Below are 14,790 nucleotides of genomic sequence, written 5' to 3'. Positions count from 1 at the left end.
AAATACGTATACAACACGGTTAGTGGCATAACCCCAGTTTCCACCTCTTACACGCAATCTTGACACTGCACTCTTTTGTAAATACCATTTTTCTGTTGTTTTGGTAAAACATCCTTTTAAGACATGGCAAAAATGAATGAATCCAAAGCCTCATTAACTGGGTGATTAAAAAAAAGGTTGGCTCTGTGACTCTAACATCTGGTCAGAGCTCTGGATTTTAATAATGTGTCAATTTTATTTATTCATTTTTTTCAACCAGAAATCGATGAGAAAGAAACACCTACTTTATTTTTTTTAACTTTAAGGTAGAAGAGCTCACACTATCGGTGCAGGTTGTGGTCTGTTTACAGACAGTGTGATTTACCGGCAGAGGAGAAGATGCATCATTTTGTTGAGGTAAAGAAGGAAAATAATTCGAAAAAAATAAGCCAATAAATTACGAGTGCAAAGTATCAACTTCCAGGTTCCCTTACAGCTGATAAATAATTTTACTTATTAAATCCTGATTTATAACAGTTACACATGCGATACACTATATAATAGAAGTATTAGACGTCTAAATTATGGATCGCTGTGCTGGGAAAAAGCACCAGTATAGGAGGTAAAAGCACCTCTGTAAATCTAATCAATCTTGATTATTTGTGGTCAGGCACTGACCTGCAACAAGAAGTTTGTTGGTGTAGTCCTGATCATTGCCGTTTCCTACTGTACTCAGTATGCATCATATTATCAAGGAAAGAGCAAAATGTGTTTATCAACATAAAAAAGTAGTGAAAATATGAGAATGAGTGTTCCATAGAAATTGAATTATGTTATGTTATTATCTGTAATACTTACCAAGCGTTGGAAAACCCCCTATATGAACTAATCTGATTGTGTTTTCTGTGGACGTGAGCACATATTTGATTGCAAATGGGATTACTGAAAGGAACAATTTGTATTTTTTTGACCACTATGGAGCTCTGAGGTAGTTTAAGCTGGCAGTGAAGTTGTTTTACTGTCACACGTTGCTTGTACAATCCAATTAGTCATCCAAGCAATCATTACAAGAACCTGCCGCTCATTAATTCTTCTTACTCCGGTGCTTACGCTGCTTCTCTTTGTTACTGAAGTATCTGTTGCTTGCAATTCAACCTCCCTTCGCCTCACTCAGACAGAAACCCTGCAGCTTTTACATAAATACTATATACGCATTATGACCTGAGTATTTCACTTTTGTTACCTCAGTGAAAGTCTAACATTTCCGCTTCACATTTTTCTTCAGTGTTAAGCAAGGGTCTTTAAAGTGCTGCCTGCAGGCCAATGGCAGCCCATTGTTACATGCTGTGCAGCCTGCAAGCATGCCAAAGAAAGACTGTACATGTACATGTAGTTCATCGGCACTTCATGCCAAATTAAGGTATGACTTGGCACAGAACAAGACCAAAGGAACAACTCCTTTCAATTTTAACTCTTGTATTCTAGTCATCAAAGCAGACTGAATATTTATAAGTTTGAAATATACAGCTGGGCTCAGAAATATCTATGAAGCAGTGAGTTTCTAACAATAAATGTCTGAACAGAGAGATGACATATAAGCTAACGCATCTGATACATTAACAGACATCATCAACTTTGGCATCCTCCAACAAATTCCCTGAGCAACCCCTGGAGAGATATGTGTGGTATATAAGTGTGTGTGTGTTGGAGAGAGAGACTCAGACAAAGTGTGTACAGGGCCGCCCTGTCTGGGTTCAGTGTTGGTGATGTTGCATTTCCATTTTAATAGATATGCTAATCAAAGCCAAATCATATGCTAATGAGCATGATGGATTGATGCTGCAGATATAACTCAGTTTGCTCTCATGAGGTTGACTAGAGGACACACACACACACACACAGTCAGGAATTCATCCAACACTTTCACTAAGTGACTTACACAAACACATTCCAGTTACTGTCTGTGAATGCAACAACTGGACGGATACACAGACGCACATACATTTTCAGCTGTTCCACTGAAAATGGCGCATTAAATGACAGAGGGTGCATGTCGGTGTGTGTGTCTGTGCGTGTTTGAGTGAAAGTGACAGAGCCAGAGAAAAGAGAGCGAAGTTTTGATAGGCGCAGTTCTTCATTTGGTGCTTTTGGCTGAATGAAATCTCCAAGGTCATCTATTATGTGTTGAGCTAACTGTAACGTGTACCTTTTGGAGAGTCAGTTCCTCTCTAGGGGTAATACTGAGACTCGAGCTGATGAGCTGATATCTGCACTGCGAAAGGGTAAGCCAGCAGGACACTTGCATGTACTAGCACAAGCACACACACACAGACACACACACACACGCAGAGAACTGGTGGCAGACATGTGCCAACTTCCTTTTGCTGCAGGGATACATAAAAGTGGAAACTCTCCACAACAAAAACAGAACAAAACAAAGGAAGTCCCAATATGTCTCCCGTTACCATCATTAAACTTAAATCAGTCATTGTCATTTAGCACAAACTTATGCACACTGAGCTCACATCTACCTGAAACCACATCAGCTCCTTCAGCTCCTGCTGCAAACTTACACAACACAGACCAGCCCGCTCATTATATATCCACTCAAAGTCATGTCGGGTACAGTATATTCAAATGCAAAGCATATCTACTCCTTTACATCATCCACCCTACTGTTCTCAAACATTTAACCCCCCCAAAAAACCCAGGCACAGCCAATAAATCCACCCAAACTTACCGAATCAAACGAATCACAAATTTAACGATACATTTCCTGCAGTCAGTAAAATTAGATAGTTTCTGTCCTCTTGTTTTAATTCTCTTTTCAATACAGTTGAGATTAGAAATAGAGACGTGGTGATGCAAACTCTTGCATAAGCTCTGAAAGACCTACAGACATTATCAGATAACACGTATATAATGAAAAATGAATTATTTTGGCATGGCTCTTAACACGTGAAATGTACTGACATGAAAAGATTAGAGCACCCGGCTCTGCACGGCTTCCCATGCAATTAAATGAATAGTTTAAAAGAATAGTGTCAAAAAATAACACCCTTTCCCTTTAGGGGAGATCTACTAATGCAGAGGGCCCCAACAAAAAACTCAAAGCTTTCTGGCAAAAAAAATGTTGATACAACTTTTGGTGCAAATTGGTGCAACATCAACCAGCAATGCAAGTGATCTGGAAGTGGTATTTACTTCATATCCAGTAGGGCAGACACACAGGGATCTTAGTATACTAAGTCAGCTCATGTCTGGCATTAGAATCTATCTCCGCACGGTTCTTGAGTAACCTATGATTGAACCTCACCTTCCCGCCTCTGTATGTGAAAACACAAGCATATTATTTCTGTTTGTCAAGCTCAAATAACAGAGTCACGCACAGGTCAACATTTGCAAATGCACACTCTATCTGTATAGTATAACAGACTTCAAGAACCAACCTCTTACCCACAATTATTTCCAAGCAAATCTAAACCAGCTGTGACCCTTTAATACAAGTACCCGAGATATTAAACACATCCACCTCAAACCGCTTCATTTTTACTAAACACTTTGATGACACCATTTTTAATTCACTCTAAGCTTCTTTTAAAAAAAATCTGCTTTCTGTTATCACAAAAAGTTACCACAAATCCCAGTAATATCTGTTAGAACCCAACAATATGATCTAAATGGGCTGTAATTTTTTCTTGAGCAAGCGGCCAACAGCCTTATGCAAAAACAAATAGCTAATGACAAGCTGTGGGTAATCAAGCAAGTGCAGGACTCTGCCAGACGCACTGCTGCTTTGCACCTGCAGTAGGCACGCCACTTGAGTAGAAGGTCCTTTTAAGTGGCTCGCAATGATGTAGCAACTGCAAAAACAATTTGCCCATATGTGGCTCACCCCACCTCTCAATGAGGTCTGAGTGATGGGATGTTATTGCATCTTTGTTGCATTAAAATCTGGAGCTGTCTACTTATGATTGGATCACTCAAAATTAATGTTAATACCTGGTCTGAACAGGGCCACAGATCGGCAGAGGCTCCAGCTGGGTCCTCCTTATTGGCTTTTAAATGATGACACACACATGCGCGTGCGCACGCACACACATCAAGCACTCACACGTCTGCTCGCACGTCGTCAACATGCCCCTGCACCCCCACTGTGTGAGAGTGATGGAGAGGGCTAAATTATTGATGCATCTCGATCTAATAGGAACCCCTGTGCGTGTGGGTGCGTGTGTGTGTGTGTGTGTATCCCAACACGACTCAGCCTATGGCTTAATCACCATCACCTAAGAGAGTCCTTTTCTAGAGTTGTTAGCTAATTTCAAGGACATTGTGTGTGTGAGATTGTGTGGCCAAGAGTACAAGCATGAGTAGGCTGCAAACCCAGACATAGAGAAAAAATGAAAAATTATTCAGAGAGCAGTATGATTAAAGTTTAGAGAAAAAACACACCACTGATTTCATATACACATGTATATGGATCCTGATTGTAACACATGTGCTGTGTTGTACTACTAAGTGTTTTATATAATATGTGCTTTATTCAGCAAGAAAAAGCAATATAATGTATAAAAGCAGCATATAGGATGACTCCATCCTACAGCGACTTGCCTCTAATCTGTGCATTAAAAATCTGCTTTGACTTTATAAAGAAGACAATGCAGCTACTACACTGCAGCTGAACTCCTGGCACTCCCGCTGTTTTGAAAATCACACACACAAAAGCTCTTTGTAGTGTGGGTGAATCTCCTGACATTTCTGAAGACTTCATCATTTGTATTGGACAGGTCATGCGAGAATCAGCGTTTTTACAAATTTGTGGTGTCGTAGAGATAAAAAATTGCAAACACACTTGCTTCGGAACTGTTATTTTAATCCAAACCAGAGTTCTGAATCCTTTTTAATTTTACAGCACAAAGGCCCACAAAGGCATTGGACATGTCATGCAATACCATGCTGAAAAAGACGGATAAACAACAGAGCGATGCTTTTAAGTTTCTTTGAATTTAGTACACTGAATGAATGGTTATTAATACAGAAAGAGAGAAAACAGAAGTCCTTGTTTGTGCCCCCAACTGATTTGTACCTAACATAACAGAAACTCTAGGTACGCTTCACACAGGAACATCGAGGTACCTTTGACTTAGTCTACATTTTGGATTCTCTGGTTCGCTCTCGCTTTTTATCACTTAAGTTCCACTGTGTCACACTGTGTAGATTGTCATCCATGCCTTCATTTAATCACATCTGGATTACTGTTTACTTGTCTAAGCAAGGCTTCCTTTGAACGTCTCCAAGTTGTTCCAACGCCGCTGCAAGCCTTCTGACTAAGTCTTCTGACTAAGTCTTCTAAATACTCACATATCACACTGTTGCTAAATCAGTTGCTCTGGCTCCCCATCAACTTCAGACTTCACTTTAAGTGAAAATGACTTGACTTTTATAGCTCTGCGTGGACAAACACTGCCATACAACAGTGAACTTTTACATCCATACATCCCCAGCAGGTCCCTGAGGTCATGTGATCAGGACCTGCTGGCTATACAGCGTACGTGACTGTGAAATAAAGGAGACAGAGCTTATGCAACAGTGGCGCCACCGAACTCTGGAACGCTCTCGCTCTGAGTCTGAGATCTGTGGACTTGGTGATCTCTTTTAAAAGGCAGCTAAAAACTCTACCTGTTTTTCAGCTTTGTTTTTGGCTAACACTTTAGTCTTAGGTTTTTATTATTGTTGTTGGAAAGCACTTATTCATCTTGAAAGGTGCTATATCAATAAAATTTTACTAACTTGTTTAAAAAAAGACATTAAGTAGAAATGAATGGATGTTTTCAGAAAGTACTTGGATTTCTTTAAACTTTGGTGGTTTTTACGCAAATATTTTAATTGTCTGGCCCAGTAAGTCTCTTGTGGTCGAGCTAAAATAAGGCCGACTGCCTTGCCTGAGAGGAAAGGGTCACTGCAAATCAATACAAAGCTGTGGTGGCGCAGCCCCTCACTAAGACACTTAAATTTGTCACCCGTCTGAAAGTGGTCAAGCCTTAACATCCTGATATGGAAGCATAATGTGGAATCTCAATGCGGAAACAGCATGATTAATGGAGAATAATGAACACACAATATGCCTCCTTTCAGAGTGAAATCCCAGCGTTAATTAATATTAATGCTGGAGGCTTTACAACATTTCATTAATCAGCCAAGAACATGTAGCCATCTCCTCTCACATCCTAACTTTAGAGTGAGCACACACTCCGTGTGTCCCTGCTCTCTGCACTTATGGTAGTGAGGTTATTAAAACCAAAGAAAATAAATAATAGATTACTCATTACCACTGGCAGTGAATTTCGACAAGAGATATGCTTTCACTAAGTACAGAGAACAAAGTGCAGCTGTGCTAAAGAAGAATAGAGTTAATGACTACAGTAGTAGCAGTACCTTTGGTAAAATTTATAACTGAATCGGAATGCAATTTAGTTGAAACCTACTTGGTATCAAGAAACAATAATTTAGTAAAGGTGAACATATTCAGCTTTTTTACTGGCGACTATACTGATTTATCCTCCGCTCGCTAACAAATCTGAACCAGTCAACTTCTTTCTTTAACATGGAAAGCTTCTACTTGTCAGTTTTCGGCACATTCCACAGTAGAAACAGCGTTTTATCACTCTTTCAGTGGACACATGCAAAACTAACTTTTGAAGCCTTCATCAAGTGTTTGATAAAAGGAGATCGCATTTTCTTCCTCTTCTCTTAAAAGTAGCAATGTGGCAATGACAATAGATGTGACAGTGGATGTTTTGCTACAGCATCATCGACACTTCTGCAGTGGGTTTGTGTTTGTATGCCATTTTACCTCCACATAAAGAATTGGGAAGATGCCAATCTTGTCTCCCAGCATGCCTTCTGCCCAGTTCTCATCTACTCGCCTGATTACTGTCAGCACCTCATCCTGGGGAGAGAGGAAATGAGTGAAGCTACAAACACACTCAAGTATACACCGTATACCACACTTCCAGAACAATAGACATTTAACTACTTTTGATATGCTGCAGAAAAAACAAAGTTTATTTGTTCTGCCTTTGCATATAAAGCGTTTATGCATAATGACGTGACTTTTTTTAAAACATGGGCTGCTTATGAAAGCATGATCAAATTATTCCAAGTGATGCCTTGCTACCTTGTTGAGGTCCCTGAAAATATATTTAATAAATGGCAAATCAACATTTTTCAAGGCTGTTTATGTTTATGTTGGAACGGCAACTCAGAACTGATACAATTCCAGCACGACACACTGGCATCCTTGCAAGCCACTGCATATTAACTACAAACTGTAACCCTTTTCAGTGACTGCAAGCAGGCTACTGAATTCAAATTACTTGAGCTGCTCCCATTTCAAATGTAAAATGCGAGCTAAAAATGAGCTAAATATGACACTCTGCAGAAATATTTAAAATGACTGCCTTAGGGCAAAGTTAAGGTGAATACTGATGCATCTGTTTTTCCTTTTTTTCTACATCTGCGTGCCCAACCCAAACCAACTTTACATCGATCAACAATCGTGTATATAACAACAAAAACCAACAATTTGATGTCAGTTTACATACTGGTTACCAGTAAATATGTACCTTTGTGTACACTTCCATCTCTACATTGTGCATATGATATAATATCATATGTAATATAATAAATATATGATGTTTTTCCCTCTGCTTCTCCTCTCCTCACATAAAGGTCTTGGTTAGACCATTATGGGATGGCAGTGATAATGCCAGCAAATGACTCTGTATTAGTCATACTGAGTAATTACCTCTCACACTGAGAAAACAATATCACACACACTGGTTCTGCATGACAACACGCATACAGAACTCCACGGGGGCACGTGTCTCTGTGTGAATTATGGTCTTGCATGATTTTTAGTTGTTAACCTGTTGATTAGTTTAACCCTAAAAATCAAAATAATGTGATGCCCCAGCATTATCTGTTCTCCTGGATGCAGAGAGCGGTGTGTCGGAAACAACGTGTGTACACTTTACATTACCGTGATAGGTCTTAAGACGCCAACACTAGACTGAACATTACACTGTAATTTAATAAACTATCTTGTTCTCTTGCTGCAGACACATTTAGAGTGCAAAGACAGAGTGGAGGTGTCGAGCCTTCAGTCCTAGCACAAATGAGGCCTGTGTAACAGCGGGAAAAAAATGATAAGCTCAGAGGAACACAACATTACGGAGAATACAAATTACTGTTTACACCAAGCCCGACCTGGACGTGCACTGCTCAAGGACTGAGTGCCTTCTCTCATTTCCATCCTATTCAAAGTATAATTTGAGTGATATTTTTGACATCGGCTACTCAGATTATCTACCTCTTATATGATAAAGGTCATTAAGATCAGTAAGACTGACACAGAAAATGTACCCACGCTTGTACAATTTAATTCCCAAAATACAGAAAGCTGCGGACAGCAAGTCCCGAGGATAGTTAATGCCAGTTCTACGTGTATTTGAGCTTAAAGGTATTATAAGATAGAGACATCATTACTGGCAGCAACATGATACCCAACCAATTAACAATCTGCTTGGCCACAAAGAGCAGAAATACACGTTTTTTTTCTTGCACTTCCAGTTCACACTTCCTGTCTTTTGTAAAAGCACCATTTTTTTCCTGCACTCATGATGACGCACAACCACAAGCGCATTAGAAGTACTGGAGAGTAGAATGTAATAGACATTTTGACACTCCAATCACAGATCCACGAGCAAAAAAGAGCCCATGCTACACAGCTGGTTAGGATCCAGGCACTGTTGGGAGTAATGCCTTACAGAGCAACACGTTATTGTAATCAGGTTAGAGTTTTCAGTACAATAGTAGTGTACCATGTTACCGTAGTAAATTTGGCAATTATATTACAGTCTTAATTACAGTTGAAACCAAGCACACCATTGTTTTTCTTGTGACATTACCAATACGTTTGATGAGTCACATGGCCCTCTTCCTATTGAAAAAACAAAAGTTGTATCCAAGATGGCCGACTTCTAAATGGCCACCATCGTCACCACCCATCTTGAGGAGTTTTCCCCCTCACATATACTAATCTGCCACAAACAGGACTTTAATATCACCAACCATTCCCATTTTATTACGGTGTATCCATATAAATGGCCCACCCTGTATAATACTGGACTTATTTTTCTACGAAGGTTTGAACTTTGAGAGAAAAGTGTGAAAATGTTCATGCCTGTCTGAGAAAAGTGTATAAAGTGTGTAGTGAGGGGTTTTACAGCCTTAAAACACATTGTAAAAAATAAAGCTGACTACTTCGCGGATTTCACCTATTGCGGGTTATTTTTAGAACGTAACTCCTGTGAAAAACGAGGGACCACTATACTATTATTTTATTGAAAAAAAGGAGCGTGTTTGTAAAGTGCAAACAACGCCCAGGACAGAAAATCCATTACCTTGCTAACCCAATTTCTGCACAGACAGCATGCTAACACAAAGCTAGCCAAGAACCCAGAGTGATGGTACAGCTAAGCTATGCTGAGCCCAGCAGCCAGAGCCTGAACTTCAACAGTCTCTTTGTAAAGGTTTTCTTTGCTTTGTGTTGTCAGCTTTTTGTTTAAATGTAAACACTAAAGAACAATCTTTTGTGTCCTCATTGGGACATAAAGCATTTGTGTTGGTGTGTAGAACTGTAGCCTGGAGTTTATACTGTTAGCTGGTAATTATGTAACAGTGAATTTCAGATAATTTTATGGAGTAATGAGAAAGTAATGTGACATCTACATTTTTACATATAAGAGAAAGTTAGGTAGGGTTATGTAGCAAAATTCCTGAAATAGCCCATCCCAATTTTGCAATGCAGACACAAAGCACATATCTGCTTCAATAGAAAGGCAATAGTGTCCTCCAGGTGGTTGTTCCTCTCTGGCCTTTGCTTTGGAAAATACTTTTAATATTAATTTCACATCAAACAAACCAAAACCCCACAATGGATTTTACTCCATGCAAATCCACATGAAAAAGAATAGATTAGACTCCACCAGTAAATAAATAGTGGTATTTTAGTGGAGTTTTTGAGTATAATCATGGTGTAAATGCTGTCTTGGCATTAAAACAGAAGAATATTATTTGAAGATGGGCATAGAGAGTATCAGTTGCCAGAACTTTCATTTCCCCCCCCAAAAAGAGTGAGTGTTAAAATTCAACTTCAGCCAAATCCTCGAGGAGACTGGTAATGATTGCAGTGCAGCAACTCCCCGCTACTTGTCTGCTGTCTCCATAGTAGAAAACCTCATAACAAACACAATACACAATCACTTACACTGATGAAAACATCAGCTGTAAAATAAAAAAAAAAGTGGTGTAAACTGTTAAAATGAGAGAGAACAAAGTAAAACATGAAACTGCAACTACAGTCGCTTTAAATACCAGCACCTTCAAGTAACACACTACCGCAAATAGTAATACTTATTCTGGTTTTCCGCTCAGACAGATCACATGACTTTATAACAGTAACAAAGGCATTCGTTTTCTAAGTCAAACAATTAGATTTCATGAACAGCACTGATCTTATCAGAGACAGCAGACTATTTTGTTATCTGTGGACTCCACTAAGGAGAGCATGCACTTGTTTCTCTGTTTGAAGATGTTCCAGTTTACATTCTGTGAACCAATCTGTAGAGCAGGGTCTGAGCTAATAAATTATTAGTGCCCTACAAAGAACCAGCCTGGTTTAACACTACAGATAAGTGTTTTCTCCTGCTACAGTATTTATGCTGTTGTAAATTCTGAACACATCAGTCCTTCGGATCTTTTTACTGATTTAAGCATGCAGCCTTTTTTTAAATGTTATTCTGTGTCGGATATTAAAAAAGCATGTGTATACTATGAGTGTGTGCTACCTTGCTGAAGGCCAGACAGTCTTTATCCTGGTCCTTGTCTTTGACCTCAAAGTCATACAATGCTTTGCCCTGGGGTGGAGTTTGGCTCAGGGGACGCAGCAGCTGGATGTAACTAGCAGGCAAGAAACCATGACAACCATTGAGCTCGCCGTGGTACCAGTTGTCATCCACCTTGCGTCGCAGGATGATGATGTCACCTTTGGAAAACTGGAGGTCGCCCGGTTCCTTGCCCTCATAAGAATAGAGGGCTTTGCCGCAAGGTAGCGCTGGGATATTCTGTGAAGCATACACACAGAAGCACTTAATATCAGAAGAAATTTATAACGTTTTAGAAGGGCATCAATAAAAAGCATTAAGGAAAGGGGTGGATGGCATGTGCTATTCGGGTGCTTTTTCATGTTAAATACTACATTTTTGTGTCTCTTCAGGTTTTTAAAAACCCTTCCAATAAATCTTAGAAGATAAATTCTGTAATATACACTCTGAAATCATAACCTACATGATGAAGGGGTCAAAACAGAAGCTAAAAGGATTAGATTAGAGCACTTGGTTGCTGGTGTTTTGAAATGATTTGCATTTTTCTCTTATATTTCAATATGAAGAATGCTCTCCAGTACAGCAGGAGTTATTAATATAAAAGGTTCGACGGCAGGTGTTCTTTTGACATAAACATCTTACACAGAGCAGCTTTAAGAGCTTTTTTTACATCTCTACAGAAGACTAAAAGCATTTCTGTTTAAAATTAGTGCAACTGTGCTGAAATGTTAGGCGATAACTACACTTGGGGTTGACAGATTACAGGGTAATGCTTTTTTATTAAATTCTGTTAAGATGCAACAGAATTTCCCTTTGTGTCATGTCCGGAATAAATGGGCTTCAGGTCTGTTTGCTAATCACAAACAAGGTGGTGACCCCTGCAGCGATGAGTAAATGAAGTAAAAAAAAAAAAACCCTGGAGGTAAACATGCTATAAACCAACTTAAAACACTGGCAAATCAAATATATTACAAACTACAGGCCCTGGAGACAAATTTGTAGAAATTGAGGATTGGATATGTGCTTGAAGGTTCATTTTATCCCCCCCCAGCAGTATGTGAGATATGACGGGTTATTAAAATGTTTGCAAGGTAATTGCTGCTCCCACCTTGGGCCAAACATAGTAATTTTCAAAATGCCAGAACGGCATGAAGCATGACTCCCGTGAGTTTCATCAAAATCAGGTCCTCGGTGTCTCACTTATCAAATGTCCAGGACAAACGCACCATTTATCCTCCACACATCAGATACATGAAGCAAACTTGAGTAAAATGATTAAAACGTCACACTGAACTCAATTTGTGTTAAAACTGCATTTAACTAGTGTGCTTTTGAAATCATTTAAAATAATGATTTGCTAGGCAGATACCCAGCATGCATAGGCCTATCACAGGTACACAAGACTGTAACTCTTGCCCTATGACAGCGGATATAGGTTTCAGACCTGCAGACTCTGCAGCCCTAAATTGGAAGTTAATGGATGGATGGATGGATACTGTATGAAATCCTTGGGGTATACATTCTGCTATATGTGCTGCTCTGTCTGCAGCACATGTAACAGAACATGAATCACAGCTAAGCAGATGGCGTCTTAATTGTAAGTTACTGACTAGCTCGTACAATAAATTGCTGGAAAGTTCATGAACAATTACCTCATCAATCCTGCCTTTTCAATATGACTCTGACATACATATATATTTGGGTTGTCAAAAAAAATGAAGACTCAGATAGTAATTGATTATAAAAAATTAATATTGGATTAGACACTCCTTTGCAACAGTATTGATATTGTTCACATTGAATTCAGGCAGGTACATAGCCCTCCCCTCACTAGCAGTTATAACAGATGATTTGTAAGGTCAGTAAAGCTCCTGTTTCGAGAATATTAATGTTTTTAACAGTTATATCATAAATGCGGATATGTTTGAGTCAGTCATTTCTTTTGGGAGCACCCCGACAGCCACAATAGCCTCTTGTTAGGTTATTACGGTAGTGGCGAGTGGCTGTGACTAATGATGAAAGGATAAAGTTAATGTGGGAGTCATTCAGCTAACATTATCGGTCCTGCCTGTCTGTCATTTTAAAACAGTCTTAGTTTACCAGGATAGCTTGATTATTTGTGTCCAATGAGACGTCAGAGAAGGAAAAGAGTATGGTGCAAGTCACTATTATTATTACTATTACTTGCTTTAGGTGAGTGTTGTTGTTGATGTTATTATTTGTATTTTTCTAAACTTTATTTAAAAATAATTTATATTTGTCTTCCTGTGGTGTATTGAAAAAGTATTGAGAATTGTGTTTGAAAGTTTGAAATTCTCCCAGTTAAGAATAAACATGAATAAATAAAAATTCAGCATAGGCATCATCCCAAAAGCTCCAGTAATGGTGGGACCTGCATGATAACACAGCACTGGCATATCTGAATAGCTACTGTAACATGCTATTTCTAACTTACAATAATAAAGACTTCTGTTTAGAGTGCTAATATAAGTAGCAGCCTTTTTTCCCTGTTAACATATTCTTCCCTTTACCTTAACTTCCACCCCTTATGCCTTAGAGAGGATTAGCTTAAATCCATACCCAGTTTTCTCTGCCACATTGAACCTAGGTTGATATGACAGGTGTGGGGGCATAAACACAAGATGTGCTCTGGATGCTCTTGCCAAATATTAGCTGTTCTCTTAATTATTTCTTTTTGTACTTGGAAATGTAAGCCACTCTGTTGAGCAAACCCATATACAATATGATAGCGACAATAGGATCTGACATTTTTCCATATCATTTTTAGCACAGTAGGAAAAACTATCTCTACACTGTAACACAATTACAATGCTGTTTCTTTATTTGGTGTTACATAATGCTGCCTATTGAAAGGATCATCATCTGGTGAGATATTATGACAGTTTTCTAGTATGCTCTAGGATAATATCATGTCTGTAGATAATAGAATGAAGACATTTTCATAGAGACAATACCCCTTAACCAGCTAATTATAAGTCCTCAGTCGCACAGGCCTTGAGACAGATTAGCAAGCATCTGGCAAGTGAGAAAAATAATGTATTCCCCTGACCTGTTGCTAGTGGTTGCTGGAGATTGCTGGTTGATGCTAGGTGAAATTAGTTGCATAGAGGGTGCTGCAGCACAACCTCCTTGCAATTGCTTTAGTAATTGTCACGCTCATTCATAGTTTGCATTAAAGTCACAACTTGTCTGCACTCACTATTTTATTTTGAAACTTGAAAAGGTGTAACACAAACCAGAAACTTTGATTTCAAGGTAAAAGTTGTACCTTACTGCTGCAATCGTCACATTTCACAAGGCACAACTTTTACTTTGAAGGCCTCTGTTTCCAGTTTGCGCCGCACCAATCACATTTTCACGACCTCTTGGTGAATAGTTTGCAAGCGTTTGCAGCCAAGTTGGCATCTGCCATGCAAACTACGGGCAGCCACGGTAACCAGCTAGCGACGAAAACAATCCCAAGAAGTTTTTTGGTGCAGCACCATAGGCCTCTTTGCTACCGATTTCACACTAGTGATTTCCGGCAGCCTCAGAAACCACTCAGCAACTGGTCATGGAATACGTACTTTTCCCTAGCTCAGTGACCAGCTGATGGCAAGGGTTCACTGACCAGTCTGTAGGTCAATGGGGTTCTACCTGTTTATTTCAGAGTGACTTTTAGCAATCTCCAGCAACCACTCGCAACTGATCGCGCAACACACTTTTTTCTCTCACAACCAGCTTGTGTGCTCAAAAAATCATAAATTTTCTCTGACTGTGTGTGACCCTTTAGCAAATAACTGTGGGTTGAAGGTGAGCCACTGTTGGAGAAGTTATTTAACCTGCCTACGTGGCATGCTATAGG

General features: G+C 39.3%; 1 protein-coding gene across 4 annotated transcripts in view; it reads right to left on the bottom strand.

Annotated features, from left to right (window-relative positions):
* The window catches only part of LOC309691615 (E3 ubiquitin-protein ligase SH3RF3-like), a 108,660-nt gene that overhangs the window by 28,085 nt on the left and 65,785 nt on the right, over positions 1 to 14,790 (bottom strand). For 3 of the 4 annotated variants that reach the window (XM_082509416.1, XM_082509413.1, XM_082509414.1), the window contains exons 3-4: positions 10,890 to 11,165; positions 6,833 to 6,928 (exon numbers count right to left, since the gene is read on the bottom strand). In XM_082509416.1, the coding sequence (XP_082365542.1) occupies positions 6,833 to 6,928; positions 10,890 to 11,165 (372 nt within the window). The remainder of the gene's footprint in view (positions 1 to 6,832; positions 6,929 to 10,889; positions 11,166 to 14,790) is intronic. The other variant, XM_082509415.1, reaches the window with a different exon arrangement.

This window comes from Aulonocara stuartgranti (genome assembly GCF_965226115.1).
Source record: "Aulonocara stuartgranti genome assembly, chromosome: 16".
Taxonomy (NCBI): domain Eukaryota; kingdom Metazoa; phylum Chordata; class Actinopteri; order Cichliformes; family Cichlidae; genus Aulonocara; species Aulonocara stuartgranti.
Note: the sequence above shows the minus strand (reverse complement) of the source record. Positions and strands in the feature narration are given on the sequence as shown.